The 15,020-nt window shown below is 65.4% G+C and overlaps 1 protein-coding gene across 7 annotated transcripts in view; it reads right to left on the reverse strand.

Moving 5' to 3' along the window:
* Positions 1 to 597: 597 nt before the first annotated feature.
* FBRSL1 (fibrosin like 1) overlaps positions 598 to 15,020 on the reverse strand; it is an 87,382-nt gene continuing 72,959 nt past the window's right edge. The window contains exons 7-20 of one of the 7 annotated variants that reach the window (XM_060027827.1): positions 12,365 to 12,692; positions 12,028 to 12,248; positions 11,217 to 11,285; positions 10,846 to 11,045; positions 10,042 to 10,092; positions 9,745 to 9,840; positions 9,120 to 9,188; positions 8,932 to 8,961; positions 8,666 to 8,737; positions 7,336 to 7,465; positions 5,262 to 5,339; positions 4,975 to 5,058; positions 4,538 to 4,736; positions 599 to 2,936 (exon numbers count right to left, since the gene is read on the reverse strand). In XM_060027827.1, the coding sequence (XP_059883810.1) occupies positions 2,102 to 2,936; positions 4,538 to 4,736; positions 4,975 to 5,058; positions 5,262 to 5,339; positions 7,336 to 7,465; positions 8,666 to 8,737; positions 8,932 to 8,961; positions 9,120 to 9,188; positions 9,745 to 9,840; positions 10,042 to 10,092; positions 10,846 to 11,045; positions 11,217 to 11,285; positions 12,028 to 12,248; positions 12,365 to 12,692 (2,462 nt within the window). In that variant the 3' untranslated portion in view covers positions 599 to 2,101. Of the gene's footprint in view, positions 2,937 to 4,537; positions 4,737 to 4,974; positions 5,059 to 5,261; positions 5,340 to 7,335; positions 7,466 to 8,665; positions 8,738 to 8,931; positions 8,962 to 9,119; positions 9,189 to 9,744; positions 9,841 to 10,041; positions 10,093 to 10,845; positions 11,286 to 12,027; positions 12,249 to 12,364; positions 12,693 to 15,020 lie in introns of all 7 variants that reach the window. The other 6 variants (XM_060027826.1, XM_060027829.1, XM_060027830.1 and 3 more) reach the window with 6 other exon arrangements.

Genomic DNA, 15,020 nt, shown 5'->3' on the forward strand with positions numbered 1-15,020 from the left:
CGCCAGCCGGCTGGGCCTCTGCTTCTCACTGCCTGCTCTGCAGGGACCCTGCAGCGGGGTGGGGGGCAGCCCAGGGTAGGCGTGGCCATGAGCCTCCCCAGTCCATCACAGGAGAACTGAGACCAGGGAAAACCAAGATGTGCAAGAGGAAGGCACTGCGGCCCGGTGGCGCTGGTCCCCGGGAACCAAACCCCTTTGGAGAAGCCCCTGGCTGGTGCTCCAGGGTGCAACGGTGACCAGGAGCTTGTCCCTGGGGATGAAGGGCACCCCCAGCCCTCCATGGGGACCGTCATGGGCTCAGAGGCCCTGCTTAGGCCCTGGCTGCTCACCCAAGGAGGCCAGTCCACTTGGGGTACAGTGCCAGGGCCCCATTTCTAAACCACGGCCAGGGCAGGAGCCCCCTCGCCCTTCTCCTCCAGCGGGTGGAGGCAGCCAGCTGTGCCCCTGCTCCCCTCCCTCCTGAGCTCTCCCCTCTCCAACAGCCACCACCTGCTCTGCTGGGGCAGCGGGGGGCAAGGCCCGCCCCGCCCTGGACGTGCACCCCAACAGCCGGTGCACAGAGAAGACCAACCCAGCGGACAAGTTCCATACGGGGGTGATGTGGCAGACGACAGGGTGGGGACCACGTGACCAAAGCGGAGTTGAAGGCCCAGCTGGAGATGCAAAGGTCAGAGAGATGAGCCTGAACGGCCTGGGGGAGCGGGGCGAGGCGAGCTTGGCGACTTCGAGGCCGGTGCTCCACTGGGCAGCCCTGGTGGTGGCAGCAGCCAGGGTGCGGGAAGGAACTGAGGGTGGGTGCGCGACCCCCAGCTGTCACAAAGCCCCACAAAACACTCAACCACCTGTCCATCCAAAATCAAGGCTGTATTTTCCTTCATTGGTTGATGTGAGAACAGAATGTTTAAAATAACCGGAGTCTACAGCGGAAACACAGGGTTGAAGATACAGAACCGAAGAAAGCGAACAGCTACAGATGGCCGAACCAAGGCTCAAACGCCGAGGACACAGGTGTGGATGCCAGGAAACAAGGTACGCTGACGACAGGGCATGGTGACATTCACGGGGTTATGAAAGTAAGACTGAAACCAAAAGGAAATCATGCCAAGGCCTTGGCCGGTGGGAAAACATGAGACAAACGTCTGCTGATGTCCTCCGTGAGAAGAGAAGTTATTTCTTTTGTGCCTTTAGCCTTTTCACCTCCCAAACCCTACTTGTCTGGGGTGGATCCCGAGGACACTGCACAGTCAGCACAAGGTGCACACACGTCCCAGGGCCGCTCCGTGGTCCCCCCGGCGGCCCGGCCGCCCTGAGCGCTTGCATAGTTGAAGGACGGTGCTGCAGTTAAACGTCTGAGGGCATTTCCAACTGACAGCGGGTGGGTTTTTGTGACCACGTTAAACAGATAACCAGAGGAGTTTCTAGAAACCGTTTTTATAAAGTCTACCTAAATTAAGAATTTAATAACATCATATATTTATATTAACAGACTATTTACACTGTGTTTTTTTTAAAAAAACAAACCGAAAAAGAAACCCTTCTACACTTCTGCATAATAAGGCAAATAAAGTTTTGTACATTATTAATTATCTTAATATATATCTGTAACTTCGGTTCCAAGTACCAAGGGAGGGCCAGGGCCGGGCCTGAGTGGGGACCTCACAGTGCGCTGGACAAAATGACCGTTTTCTTCTCCATAAATAAGACAAAAAAACCCCCTGGGGCTCTGAGGCCATTAAATCGCAAAAGCAAACTAAAAGTTAAAAAGCAAAAGTCTTTTTTGTTTCATTTAAATGTCTAAAGAGCACAAAGTTGAAAAAAATACAAATCTATTAAAAACGCTTCTCACCTGTGGGAAAAAAGGTACAAACTTGAATTTTTTTTCCAGTAGCCTCATCTCAAGCTCGGAAAACAAAAGACCACCCCCAGAAGAGCTGTGTATGACACCCCCAACTCCGCAGGCTGCGAGTGGAAGAGCGAGCATCGCCCCAGGACCGATGGAACTGTGCTTAAGTTCTAGAAACAGACGTTTAGGTTAGTCGACAGCAGTGCGTTCGTTCGTGGAGGAACCTTCGCAGGTGCGGCAAGCGCGGCCCCGCGGCCACTACCGCGCCTCTACCTCCTGGGGGTTGCGCGACGGGGAGTAGTCGCGGGCCTCGCCGGGCGCGCGGGCCCCGAGCGGCGTAGTCCTGCTCCGCGGCGGCCCCGGGGGCGTGGGGGGCCCGGCCGCGGCCACCAGCGGGGGCGGCGCGCCGAGCGAGGCGGCGGCGGCCGGCGGGGTCCGCGCCAGGAGCCCGTTGTGCAGCGCGGCGGCGGCCGGCGCGAGGCGCGGGTAGTGCAGGGCGCCCAGCGCGGGCAGCAGCGCCGCGCCGTCCAAGTGCGCGGCCCGGGCGCGCTCCAGCTCGTCGCGGCGCGCTTCCCTCAAGCGCTCGGGGCTGTAGTCGTGCGGCTCGCGGTCGCGGTAGGGGCGCTCGGGCGGCTCGAGGAGGGCGGCGGGGCCCGGGGCGAGCGGGGCGCGGCGGGGCGGCTCGGGGCCGCGGTAGGCCTCCCGCGGTGGCTCCCAGGCGAAAGCTGGGCGCTCGCGGCCCGCGAGGCCCGGGCCGGGCTGCGGGGGCGCGTCGCCGTCCTCCCCGCGCTCCTCCTTGACCTTCACGTCGCTCTGGGGCCGCTCGGCCGCCGCCTCGAGCGGCTTCGCCGGCTCACGGCCCAGGAGGCCCGCCAGGCGCAGGCCGTCCCCCAGGGCCGCCTTGCTGGGCTTGGCGCTGTCCTCCCGGGGCGGGGAGCGGCTCTCCTTGACGCGGGGCTCGGCCTCGCGCTCGGCAGGCACCCCGGTCCGGCCCGGCTCGCCCTGGCCGCGGAGCAGGAGGCCACTGCCCAGGTGGCCCACGGCGGCCACGGGCGAGGTCCGGCTCAGCAGGCGCGTCTTCTCCAGGAGGTCCCTGGGAGCGACAAGACAGCCCCCCTCAGCCTGGCGGGACACCCTGCAGCGAGCTCCCCCGACACCAAGCTCCCACCTCAACGTGACGAGGCCACTGCCCGCCGTAGTGACCTCAGGGTCCTTGCGTGCGTGCGTGTGGGGTCCGCTTAGCACCCCCGCCTCCCGTGGAATCATTGCTATTGAGACCCCGTCAACACGTGGTGACCACAACCCACGTCCCCACGAGTTACCCCACGCCTGTTTCCCCTCCACAAGCACCACGGACACCGACTTTGCAGCGGAACCGCAGAGCGCTCCACGGGGACCCAGGCCGCTGAGCCCCTGAGCCCGGACAGTCCTTCGCTGAGAAACTTAGGGCAGTTCCACCCATGCCCCAGACCTGCTGCAGGGACAGGGTCCTGCAAATCCTTCCTCATGCGGAGCGTGTGGCCTGGCTGCGGTCACCATAGTTCCACCCACCCCACTGCAGGCTACTTCTCACCCGAGGCGCCACCCTGTTGTTTTTTTTTTCACCCTGTACTTCTTAGTCCTTTGCTCCTGAGCTAGGAGCACGATGGGCACGGCCCCCACCTTGATGAAGGGCTGGGAGGGCAGCTGGGCTTGACTGGGTCAGATCCGAGGCTCCTTTTCCCCTTGGGAGTCCCCAGGTCCCCCGGCCCCCTGACCAACCCTGTGCTGCACCTGGCCACCATCACTCTACTCGAGCCCCACCCGCTTGACCCTGAGATCCCCATGGGGGACCTGCAACTCCCCGGGCTCCTGACCCGCTGTGGCGACAGTGCTGTGGCTGTAGGAGGTGGGCAGGCCCTGGGCTGCTCCCTGGCACCCTTCCTGGGTTCTGCGACACATCCCCACCGTCTTCCAGGCTGATTCTAGGTCGTCTCCTCTCTCTCCTTGCTCTGCGTCAAGCTCCACCCTGTGCACCCAGTGCCTGGCACGTAGCACTACCCATGAGTGAAATGCTCCACATTCAGGATTGGGGGGACAGGACCTGGGTGGAAGGGCCGGACAGGGAGCCCTCTGTTCCAGTCCACGGGGCGGGCCACGACTCAAGAACACTCAAGCCCCAGCCTCTGCCGTTCACCTGAAAACGTGGCTACCACCTCCCCTGCCCTGGCCTAGCTCTACAACGCATGGGGCTGGGGGTAGGGAAGCACGCACAAGCTCAGCCCCCATCCACCTGCCCACAGGTGTACCTCCCAGACTCGGGCCCCCTGGTGGCTCAGCGGCCCCCTGCAGCGTGCAACGGCATTCTCTGCCCTGCTGATCTGAGCTCCCTCGAGGCCCCGCTGTGGTCCACAAGCCCACGGTCCCCGCCAAGGCCTCGGAGGGAGTGAACCCCCGCCCTGGATGGTCCCTGCCCAGACCCTGCACCAGCAAGGGTCCTCTGTGCAGACAGAATGGAGAGTGCTTGGGTGTGGGGTTCCCTTCCCCTAGTCTTCCCGGGCCCTGAGGATGCAGACTTCACAGCCTCCCAACCAAGGAGACTGAGGGCAGAGCTCAGTGCGCCCCGCGGGCAGGTACGCGCGGCTCCGCTGAGCTGCCTAGGGGCTGCGGGGGCGGGAAGCCGGCAGGATGGGAGAGCGGAGGGTCCCCACTCACCGCTCCTCCCTGCTCTTGTCCAGCTCTCGGTCGTGGTTGGTCAGGGCTGAGACCTGCTCGGCGTCTACAGGCTTAGGCCACGGGGGTGGCGTGGGAAACGAGGGCGGCGCCCGGTGCAGCCGGTTCCAGGCCTCGCGGGGGCTGGGCAGGCCGTGCAGCGTGGGGCCCTCCTTGGGGGCAAAGAGGCTGCCACCGGGAGCTGGGGGGTGGGTGGCGGTGGGAGCGTGAGGCAGCGTTGCTAGGAAGACGCACACACATGGAGATTCCCGACCTCAGACCCGCACGTGCCCCAAGGAGCCGGCAAAAGGGGTCCGTGCGCCCGGCGTCAGGGCGGCCCCGCCCCACGCAGGCGTGCGCGCGGAAAACACATACGCGTGCCCGTGCGCGAAGTGACGGCGCATGCGCGGGCGGGGGGGGGGGGGGACGCAGTCACTCACTCAGCGCGTGGCTGCCCAAGCCTCCGAAAGCGTTGCTGCCCAGGCTCCCCAGGCCCCCGAAGGTGCTTGATCTGCTGAAAGGGTCTGTGGGGGTAACGAGGGCTCAGGGGTCTCCACGTGCGCACCGGACCCTCCCCCCACCCCGTGGCTCCCGAAGCTGGCAGGTGCTACCTCCGCAATCGGAGGGCTACCCGGTTCTTGGGGTCATCTCCCCACCCACCTGCATCCCCCCAGCCCTGAGGTCAGCACAGGCCAGCCAGACCGCACGGACCTCAAGGGGCACCTACCCGTCAAGTGACCAGTGGGCAGGAAGCTGCCAGGATGCGCTGAGGGTCCGAACAGGTTGGTGGTGGGATGGGCAGCACCTGAGAGGGGGACAGGTTGATGGAAGCCGGAGTGCACCCGGGGCCTCGACTGCGGCTCCTTCCAAGGGTGGGTGCGCCCCGGGCGGCTGTTCCTCCCACTGCAGGCATGTGACCAAGTAGGAGGTGGGCTTTCATCTCCCCGGAGCCTGGGGGACCCCGAGGGGGTGGAGCAGAGAGGCAGGTGCTGACAGCAGTGGAGCCCCCAGAGGAAAAAGGGCAGAGACACGGCCTGCGATCGAGCCTTCAGGGGGCTCTCCCGAAGCCAGCGGCCCTGGAGTTTCCGACCAGAGCTACAGTCCCGGTCACCTAACGGTGGGTGCGGCCTGGGTGCTGGCGGACACTGGCCCGAGTCACGGCTGCCAGAGGCCGCAGCTCGTCCTGTGGTGTCCCCTGGCTGCAGGCCACAGTCCACAAGCGTCACGATGGCAACAGCCCCGGCTCCCCCGACGCCCCTCAGGACCGAACCTGGAGGGCAGCCGGTAGGCCCAGTCTGGGGACGGGGCCTGTTGAGTCAGGGGCCGACTCTGCCGCTTAGGGTGCCCCATCCCGTAGCCTAGAAGTGAGTGCCTGGTGAGACCAGTGACGGCGCCCCCTCGTGTCCCTCCAGCTCCCTCCACCTGTGGGGACCCCAACAGTGGTGCGCTGTGTGCGTCACAGGTGGGCTCCTCCACCCACACGCACGCAGGTTCGAGTCCCCAGAGAGCTCCCAGCTAGAAACTTGACCTCACCTCCAAGCGACCTTAAGTCAAAGTTTGGAAGCCAGCTGGCCCCAGGGCTAAAGAGGGTGGTGTATCGACAGGGCCGTGGGTGGGTGAGGAGCACAGAGGGGCCCAGGCCACAGCCTGTGGGCTCTGGCCCAGATGGGAGGCCCTCTGCTTTCTGAGGGGCCCTGACGCCTGGCTGGGGTCTGGAGGCCATCAGGGTGGTGGAGCCAGGGCTGGGAAGAGGCGCCACGCTCACCAAGACGGCCAGCGTGACACCCGTCGTGCCAGTGTGCCGACGGGCTGCCCGCATGGACCACGTGTCCATGTGCAAGGGGCAGCGGGTGGGGGTGAGCGTACATGAGCTTGGAGGAGGGCGGGGGGAGGTGTCCGAGGAGCAGTCAGGGAGGGCTCTCTGAGGAGGTCACGTCCTTTGAGGGCCTGACAGCTGGGGAGGAAGCAGCAGCAGCCCCGGAGCGAGGGCTCAAGGCCGCTGACCTCGGAAAGGCCTGCTGCTCGGCTGCCCTCAGCGTCTGGGAACTCGGGTTCCAGCAGGTTTCACGCTTCCCTCTGATAGGAAGGCCGCACGGAAGCTCAGTTGCTTGTGCAAACAAGGTGGTCTGTGTGAGCACCTGCTTTCCTTCTGGGATTCCGGGTTTTGGTCCATGCAGGCAGAACTGCCTACGTGAACGGCCCCCAGTAAACCCTGGGCAGTGGGTCTCCACGAGCTTCTCTGGGAGACAGCGCCTCGCCCTGCTGTCACGGCTCCTCGCTGGGGAATGAAGTGTGTCCTGGGGCCCCTGGGGCAGTGCTCGGGAGACACCCACCCATTTCCACCCTCCCCCTCTTCCTGGCCGAGGCTGCAACGCATACAGCCGGGGCTGGAGTGTGACGTGTGCCGAGTCCTGGGAGCACTGCGAGCCTGGGGTAGTCCCAGGGACCCTGACGCCGCAAGGCTGTGGCGCGGCTGCTGGGGGGCGGGGCGGGGGCGAGCACACGGGTTCCGAGAGAAAAGCCAGACCCTTCCTGGGAGGGACAGCGGGAAGGACGCCCCAGAGAGGAGGGCATCCTGGCCAGAGTCCACGCGGGGCTCAGGTCGGCTGGGGGTGGGGGGGAGTCTCCGCAGGGGGAGAAGCTCGAGGAGGGCAAGGTTGCCAGACCCCACCAGCTACGGCCGGAGAAACAAGAACGCTGCCCGAGCAGCTGGAGGGAAAAGGTGAGAACGCCTCCGCCCGGCCGCCCCCCGGCCTGCACGGTGGCCGAGCCCCCAGCGCCCACGAGCCAGGCCGTCTTACCTGAGCTGGAGAGGAGGGGCCGGGCCAGGTCCTGCGGGTAGTGGAATCCGGCGAACACGCCCGGGGCAGGGGGTCTGCTGAACAAGTCCAGCTTGGCGCCCGTGTCCAGTTTGTGAGGGCCCAGCTGCATCTGCGGGACAGAGGGTACGCAGGGGCTGCCAGTGAGCTGCCAGCAAAGTGGGACACCACCTGCTCCTGGCCTTGCCCAGTGAGCGGACAGACAGGTTAAGATTTATCCTGACGACGTTTCAGCAGATGCAGAATAACCGAACGCCATGTGTGACTGACACAGGAAGGTCCTGACTGGGGTGTTCCACTCCTTTTCACGCGCTTCTTGAAAGCTGGTGTGTTTTACACTTAAAACACATCTCAATTTGGATGCGACATTTTCACTGGAAATACCTGGTTTAGATTTTGTAAAATTGAGCTGGAAACGTACATCCCACACCCAAGCCGTTCCAGTTTTCCGATGACTAAATTTACCTTCAGTGTTAAGATTCAAATTTAGTGAAGTTAAACAGAACTACGAAGCCCGTCCCTGGTCACAAGGGCCGCAGGAGGCACGGGGCGAGGTGAGTTCTATCTGCCGAGACGGCAGCGACAGAGCGGGAGGCTTGGGCCCTAGCTGGGGCCGCTGCCCCACCTCCTTCCCTGTGCCTTCTAGGTGGCTCTAAGCATCTGCATGTTGAATTGCACAATAATCTGTCGTAAATCCCTTTCTGTGACTGGTCCTTTGTAGCACATTTAGAACGTGATGAGTTAAAAGTATTGTGCGTGGGGTAACGCGTTATCTGAGACGGCAGACGAGAGCATGGAGACCCTTCTGCGGTACGAGGGCAGCGCCCCGGCCCGTTGCCCCAGCTGTGGGTCCCCAGGTCTCCCACTTCCCTGTGTCGCTCGGCCAGGGCGCCTGGTACCACCTGCCGGGAGGGCGACGGCCTCGAGCTGGGTTCCCGTTCACCACCTGTCACCCCCCCCACCCCAGGAGCACGAAGGCTCCGCGAGCGCTTTTGGTCATCTTTGCCCCTGGCTAAAAACCCAGGCACACAGCAGGCCCAAGTGCTAATAGACACCTGGGGGGAAGAAGGGGACAGGGCCGACGGCCCACTGGGAGGACTCAACTGATGGTGGGGAGGCCCGCAGGGTCAGCTCCTCCCAAACCCCTGCCTGCGTCACCCTGGGTGGCCAGGTGGGAAGTGGCCTTGAGTTCCCCCCACACTGCTGTCCTGTCCCCTCCCCACCTCCAACCCCTCCCAGCCCAGCACAGCGCCTGGGCGAGGGCAGCCTCTGGAGCACAGGCCCGGCCGGCAGCGCGAGCTGTCAGGCTCACCTTTATCTTCTGCTGATGGTGGTAGATCTGCCAGGCGATCTGCACGTGCACAGCACACCACTTCCCGGGCTTCTGCGACAGGGCGGGCGACGGGCTCAGCTTTGAGGCCAGGACCTCCTCGCTCCCCCCCCCGATTCCTGCTGTCACAGTGCACCCCTGTGGCCACTCAAGAGGCACCCAGGGTCCTCCCTGGCCTTGGACCTTCCCTGAGGTCCCGCCAGGCCCCTTCCTCCCAAGGTGAGGCAAGCAGGCATACACACACTCACCCTGACTGCTGTCCGGTATGGGTCTGACACCTGCCAGCGACAGAGGAAGAAGCATCAGACCCAGGCTCTGCAAGCAGCCCAGCCCCGGGGGGTCGGGGGGAGAGGACTATGTGGGCCTCCACGAGGAGCCACGCCGGCGGGAATGCCCACCAGAGAAGGAAGGAGGCACGGGCACCGCTGCCACCTACCCCGGGGGCTTTCTGTAGGAGGGTGTTAACAGCACTGGCCTGGCCTGTTAGCTCGAGTGGGTTTGAAGTCTGAGGGGAGAGACGGACAGGGCACGAGATGACTTTGCAGGCCCCATGCCCAGGTGGCATGAGAGCCCCCAGGCGCCACCCAGGGGCGGCCTGGCATCCCACCATATCCTGTCCGGAGGTTTCTGAAAAGGCTCTTGATCGACGTGCCTGGGCCAGGGGCTTCCCCAAGGGCCAAGGCAGTCCCGCTTCAGGCAAGGTGAGCAGAGCAAGCCCAGTCCCTGGTCCTGGGGCGTAGGGGGTGCTTCCTGCCTGGGCCTCCTGCAGCGAGGATGCCCCTGTGCTGCCGCCATCCAGACCCCAACCCCGAACGCTGCCAGGAGGTGAGAACGAGCGAAGCCAGGCTCTCCCGGCCCCATGGGGCACAGAGGGCCCCACCAAGGGTCAGGATGTTCTGCACTGAGGTGAAGACCCCTTGGGGGCCACCCAGGGTCACGACACACGCAACTACGTGCGAGGCGGCTGGAGCTGCCCCGGGACAGCAAGGGCTGGCTGGGGGCGGGGCGGTCCTGCAGAGCCCACCCACAGTGCCCACCCCCCTCCTTGGAGCAGCTGGTACCTTGGGCTGAAAAGCACCCTGCAGGGATCCAAAGGGACCTGGGTGTGGGAGCAGGGCGGGCAGTCCTGGGACGGCTGGAGGGAAGGGCGGGAAAAACTGCAAGAGAAGGTGGGAGGGGCATTCCAGGGGCCTCGCTGGACGCTTGGACGCCCGGGGCAGGGACGCCGGGCCCAGCCCTCTGGTCCCCACCCCGTCACCCCTGCACTGGGTGGGAGGTTACACGGACACGGCACAGCCCCGCCGCCCTCCACACCCCTCACCCTGCCTGGAGAGCTCAGAGCGCACAGGGACACTCACGTTGGAATGTCGGAAGTAGGGACTGTCCAGCTTGGGCGTGTACTTGTCAAACTGGAAGGGAAGGAGGCAGAGAGTGAGGCCTCCGGCCACGCTGACGCCCTCCGCTGGTCAAGCACCCACCCACGCCCTCCAGCCAGGCAGTGGCCAGAGCAAGGCTGGTGGCCTTCAGCCAGCTGTCCCCTAGGCTCCCCGAGCGTGCTGCCCCTTGGCCTTCCCTGTTCTAGTGGTCCCAGCACGGGAGGCGCAGACTCGCCCATCTGGTGTCTGTGGCCATGACTGGGGCGGGGGCGAGAGCATGGAGCCCAAGGCTGGTGGTTAGGCTGCAGGACGCACCGAGGCCACTGGCAGACTAGTGAGTGACCAAACAAAGCTGGGTGGGAGCAGAGGGGACCCTGCCCCACAGCAGCTGGCTCAGGGCATGAGACCTCGAGGACAAGGAACATGGGAAGAGTCCTGGCTCCCGTGGCCCCTCAGTCTTGTCGGGCCTCTGGACCTGCCGCCCTGCTACCAGTGGAGACACTGAGGACCCCATGTGGGGGCAACTGGCCCCACGGCCGTGTGGACACGCGGTGCTCCGCAAGCCCGAAAGAACGGCTCAGGATGGGGAACCTCAAGGCATGACCTGGGGCGGGCGGCGGGGGGGGGGGGGGGGGGGACGAGAGAAGGAGCTGGACGGATGGCCGGACGGAAGGGGATGGTGTCAGCCTGCATGCGTGCAGAGAGCGTCTGCGTGTGCCTGCTGCGTGTCCTGCGCCCGGGCCGCCCCCGCCCGCCCGCCCGCCCGCCGGCACGCAGCCTACGCACCGGCGGGGGTGCGGCAGGCGGCAGGAGCGGCGTCGGGGGCGGCCCGGCAGGGAAGGGGGCGAATGTGTGTTGGTGCTGGTGTGTGTGCTGGTGTGTGTGTTGGTGCTGGTGGAACTCCGCCCGCAGCAGAGCTCCCGGGCCCAGGGGGGCGCTCTGGACCAGAAAACGCGCGTTCAGCTCTTGCCTGAGCAGCTCGTGATCTACAAGAGAAAAAGAGAGAGACAGAGAGGCACGTCGGCCGCGGGCTCCCGGCGGGGCGAGGCGGATAGTCACCTGCTGGCACTCCCGGTTTCGGCAGGCCAAGCCGTGGTGGCCGCTCGCTACGTGCGGGCCCCAGGGTGGAGGTAAGAGAGGTGCCTGTGACCAAGTACCAATCAGAATCCCCGAATGAGGCTGGCAATACATGATTGGCTGGCTGAATGAGATCAACAGGCTGGCATCTAAAGGCAAGAGAGAACACCGTGAGCCACCCTGGGAGCCCCCGGAGACAGCCCTGAAGGGGAGCCCTGCCCGTCCCAGCACCCCCGGACCAGTGTCCTGGTCCCATCCTGGGGCACTGAGCTGCCCCAACCCAAGCTAGGCCGACAAGACTTTAGAAAAAAATTGGAGACCCACAGAGAAATCCTTAGTGACCTAAGATTTGGCCGTGGGGAAGCCCCTGCTGGAATCAGGCAGGGAGGGAGAGGCCAGGCTGGGCCAGGCCAGCTGCTGTTCACCTGGGGCCCCTCTCCTCCACCATTCAACCCTCCTCCCCTCCCCCACCCGCCCAGCAGCCCAGGGACGGTGGATGGGAAGAGCCACGGCAGGCCCTGGGAGCCCTCACTGCCATGACCACGGAGCAGCTCCGGGTTGCACCAATCCCCTGCCTCAGACTGCCCGACCAGGCCTGGCAAGGGCTCAGAATGGAGCAAGGGATGTCTGTGTCCGTGTACGCGCGTGTGAGCACCTGTATCTGTGTGTGTGTGCGCGCACGCACACACACACATCGGAGGCCCTGGCAGGAAGCTTCCTCTGCCCTGGGCAAGGTGGCCTGCTAGCGCTATGGGCTGCTGGGGGGCTGCCGTCCAGCTGGGTGGGGGCTGGCCCCTCCCCAGGAGCCGCTTCCCTCCCCCCCGGGGATTAGGATCCCACAGTGGAGGGAAACAGTGACCCTACTGCCCCACCAGCGGCGCCCGGACCTACCGGCGGGGTGTCCTGGGATGACCAGGCTGTTGGCCGGCAGCGCCGGGGGCGGGGGCAGTGTCGGGGGCGCGGCGAACATGGCCGCCGCGTGGTGCTGGTGCTGGGCCTGCGAGCGGAGCGCCAAGTGTGAGGTAGAGAGGTGGGGGCCCGGCCCGTGAGGCGACAGGGACGCGTGCTTCGCGAGCCCCAGGCTGGCGCCGCTGCTGGCGCTGCTGCTCCTGCTGCAGGGAGGGGCGCTCAGTGCCCGGCCGGCGGCGCGCCCCGCGCGCCCACCTGCGGCTGCGCGGGCCCCGCCCCGCGCCCACCTGCGGCTGCGCGGGCCCCGCCCCGCGCCCACCTGAGGCTGTGCAGGCCGTTGTGCGCAGCCGCGCCGGGGCCCGGGAAGGCGCCCGGGGGGAGAGGCACGTGCGTCGGGAGGGAGGCCCGGGTCTGCAAGGGCGCGGGCGGCGGCTGCGGCGTGAGGCGGGGCAGGCCCGGGGCTTCCTTCTTGACGGGTGGGCTGGACGGGGCGCCGGGCGCGGGGCCGGCGGAGGGCAGGACCGGCGCGGGGCTGCGCACAGGGGGCAGGAAGGGCGGCTCGGTGCTCAGCTCGCGGCTGCGCTCCAGGCCCGAGACTTTGGGCTCCGCCCCGGCCTTGGCCTCGGACTTCTCGCCCAGCGTGGGTCCTGCGGAGAGAGGGGCCGGAGTGAGCCCGGGTCCTGGCTCACTGAATGCCCTCCAGGACTGTTTCCCACGGGGCGACGCGCGGCGCGGAGCTCCCGCCCACAACACCTCGGTGCCCCCGCCCCCCAGGCCACCTGCCCCGAGGGCCGACCCGCAGGGAGTGTCCTGCACCTCCTGCCCACGGAGATCCCAGCGCAGGGGCTGTCCCGGCCCCATTTTACAGAGGGAGACGGAGGTGCACGAGGGAGCCGGGCCAGGCAGGGCGCTGGGCTCCCAGCTCATTCTGTCGCCCTTCCTTCCTCTGGCAGGAGCTTCACTTGTGCTAGCGGCTGCTCCTTCGGGACCCAGCCGGTGACCCCTGGCCTAAGCCCTCTGGGCCCTTGCCCTGGGGGAGACTTCCGGATGACACGCCTTGCCTGGTCTGTCGGGAGGAAGCTGCTGCGGGCCAACACTGCCCCCCTCCTCACCGCCCAGAGCCTCTGCTCCCCTCCGGGCTGCGGGTCTGCCCTTGGGCCGTGAGCTCCAGCCAGCCGGAGCCAGACGCCTGCTCACTTCAGACCCTCCTTTTGAAACTGCTACAAGGGAGGCCTCAGGTCACAGCCCCAGCGGCCAGGCGGAGGGCAGCACCACCCACGTGAGCAGCTTTGCCTGCACGGGGCAGCATCCCGGTCCCCAGGAGGAGTGGAAATTCAGGTCGCTGGGCTGTGGGCTGACCCCGCGGCTGCCACGCTGAGTGAAGAGCTGGCCACAGCCTCCCCTGCAGCTGCAGGACAGTGTGACCCAGGCTGGCAAAGAGGTGAGAGGTCTGGAGCCTCTGGGAAGTCTCCTTCCCTAGGGCAACACCTCCCTCTGCCTTGGGTCTGTTTGCTTAGGGACGCACGTACAGAGGAGGCCATTGCCACCACTCCTGCAACAAGGACAGGAACAGAGGACCGCTGGCTTCAGCCCACTTGCTGCTCACAGCTGCCCAGGGACACTAGCCCCTTGTCCCCTCCTGTCTCTCGCACATCTCCACACGAGGCCCTCACAAAGTAAGAGCAGCCATCAGAATGGGAAGAGGCAGGCATGGGCCATGCAGACCTGGACGCGACCCCACGTGCACCACGAGTGCCCCAGACCTTCTGGAGACGCCTGGAACCTTCTACGAGCCTCCTGCCACTGGAAAAGCATGAGCACTGCTACTCATCACCCCCCCGCCCTCCGCCACTAGGCACCTCTCTGGGCACCTCAAAGCCCAGAGTTCCCTGAACTCTGCTGAATCGTAACCTCCAAACCTGTGGCTGTGACCTTATTTGGAAAAACGGTCTTTGCAGCCGTAATCAAGCTAAGAATCTCAAGATGAGATCAGTTTGGAATCGGGTGGGCCCTAAATCCAGTGACAGTGTCCTTGTAAGGGACAGAAGAGGAAGAGGCCTCGTGAAGACGGAGGCAGAGACGGGAAGGATGCAGCCAGAAGCCAGGGACGCCCAGGTTTGCCGGCGATACCAGGAGCTGGAAGAGGCAGGAGGGACCCCTCCCCCGGAGCCTCTGGAGGGAGCGCAGCCCCGCGCACACTGGACTCCAGATTTCTGATCTCCAGAACCACGAGCAGGTGAACGCCTGTTGTTTCAAGCTGCGCGGTTTGTGGTCATTTGTTGAAGCGGATACGCCCTACGTTAATTCCGTGTGAAATGCCAGCTCAGCGTGCCTGGCTCCTCGGAGCCTCTGGTGGGCCGCCTTACCCAGGCTCCCCAGCAGGCGTCTGCTCGGCTGCGATGCTCTGACTCGAGGAAGGGGCTTCTTGAGTTCAAGGCACGTAGAGGCCATGCCCGGCTACCAGGCCAGCAGGACCACAGGGCTGCGGGTGCCCCAAGGCCTGTCCTGTGTGGTCACATCCTGAGGGAGCCCTCCAAGCAAAAGGGTCCCTTCTCTGCGCTGGGTCCAGTGAAACCCCCTTCCCGGCCACAGCCCACAGCCGACAGGCTGGGTCACGAAGGCCTATCCTGGCCTTGATGGGACCGTGGCCAGACATCCACCCTCCAGAACAGTGCCTGCCGGAAGAGCTTTGTGGGACAGTGAGATGCTGGGTACCTGCGCCATGCCACTCGGGGCTCACTGGCCAGGGCCTGGGTGTGCTGGCGGGGCCGCATCCCGAGCCGGGAGCTGCTGGCCACCCCGGGGCCCCTGAGCCCGGGGAAGTGCGTTCCTCACGGTCCCGAGCGGTGCAGGGACCCCGCTTTGGGAACCGCCGCTCCAGCACTGCCCAGCTCTGGCCGAGACACTGGCCCCGTTCTCAGCTTCCCTTGTTTCCTTGGGGTTTTCCCCGGGGGTTGGCGGGGGGGGCGGGCTGC

The sequence above is a fragment of the Delphinus delphis genome, chromosome 13, assembly GCF_949987515.2.
Source record: "Delphinus delphis chromosome 13, mDelDel1.2, whole genome shotgun sequence".
NCBI classification, from domain to species: domain Eukaryota; kingdom Metazoa; phylum Chordata; class Mammalia; order Artiodactyla; family Delphinidae; genus Delphinus; species Delphinus delphis.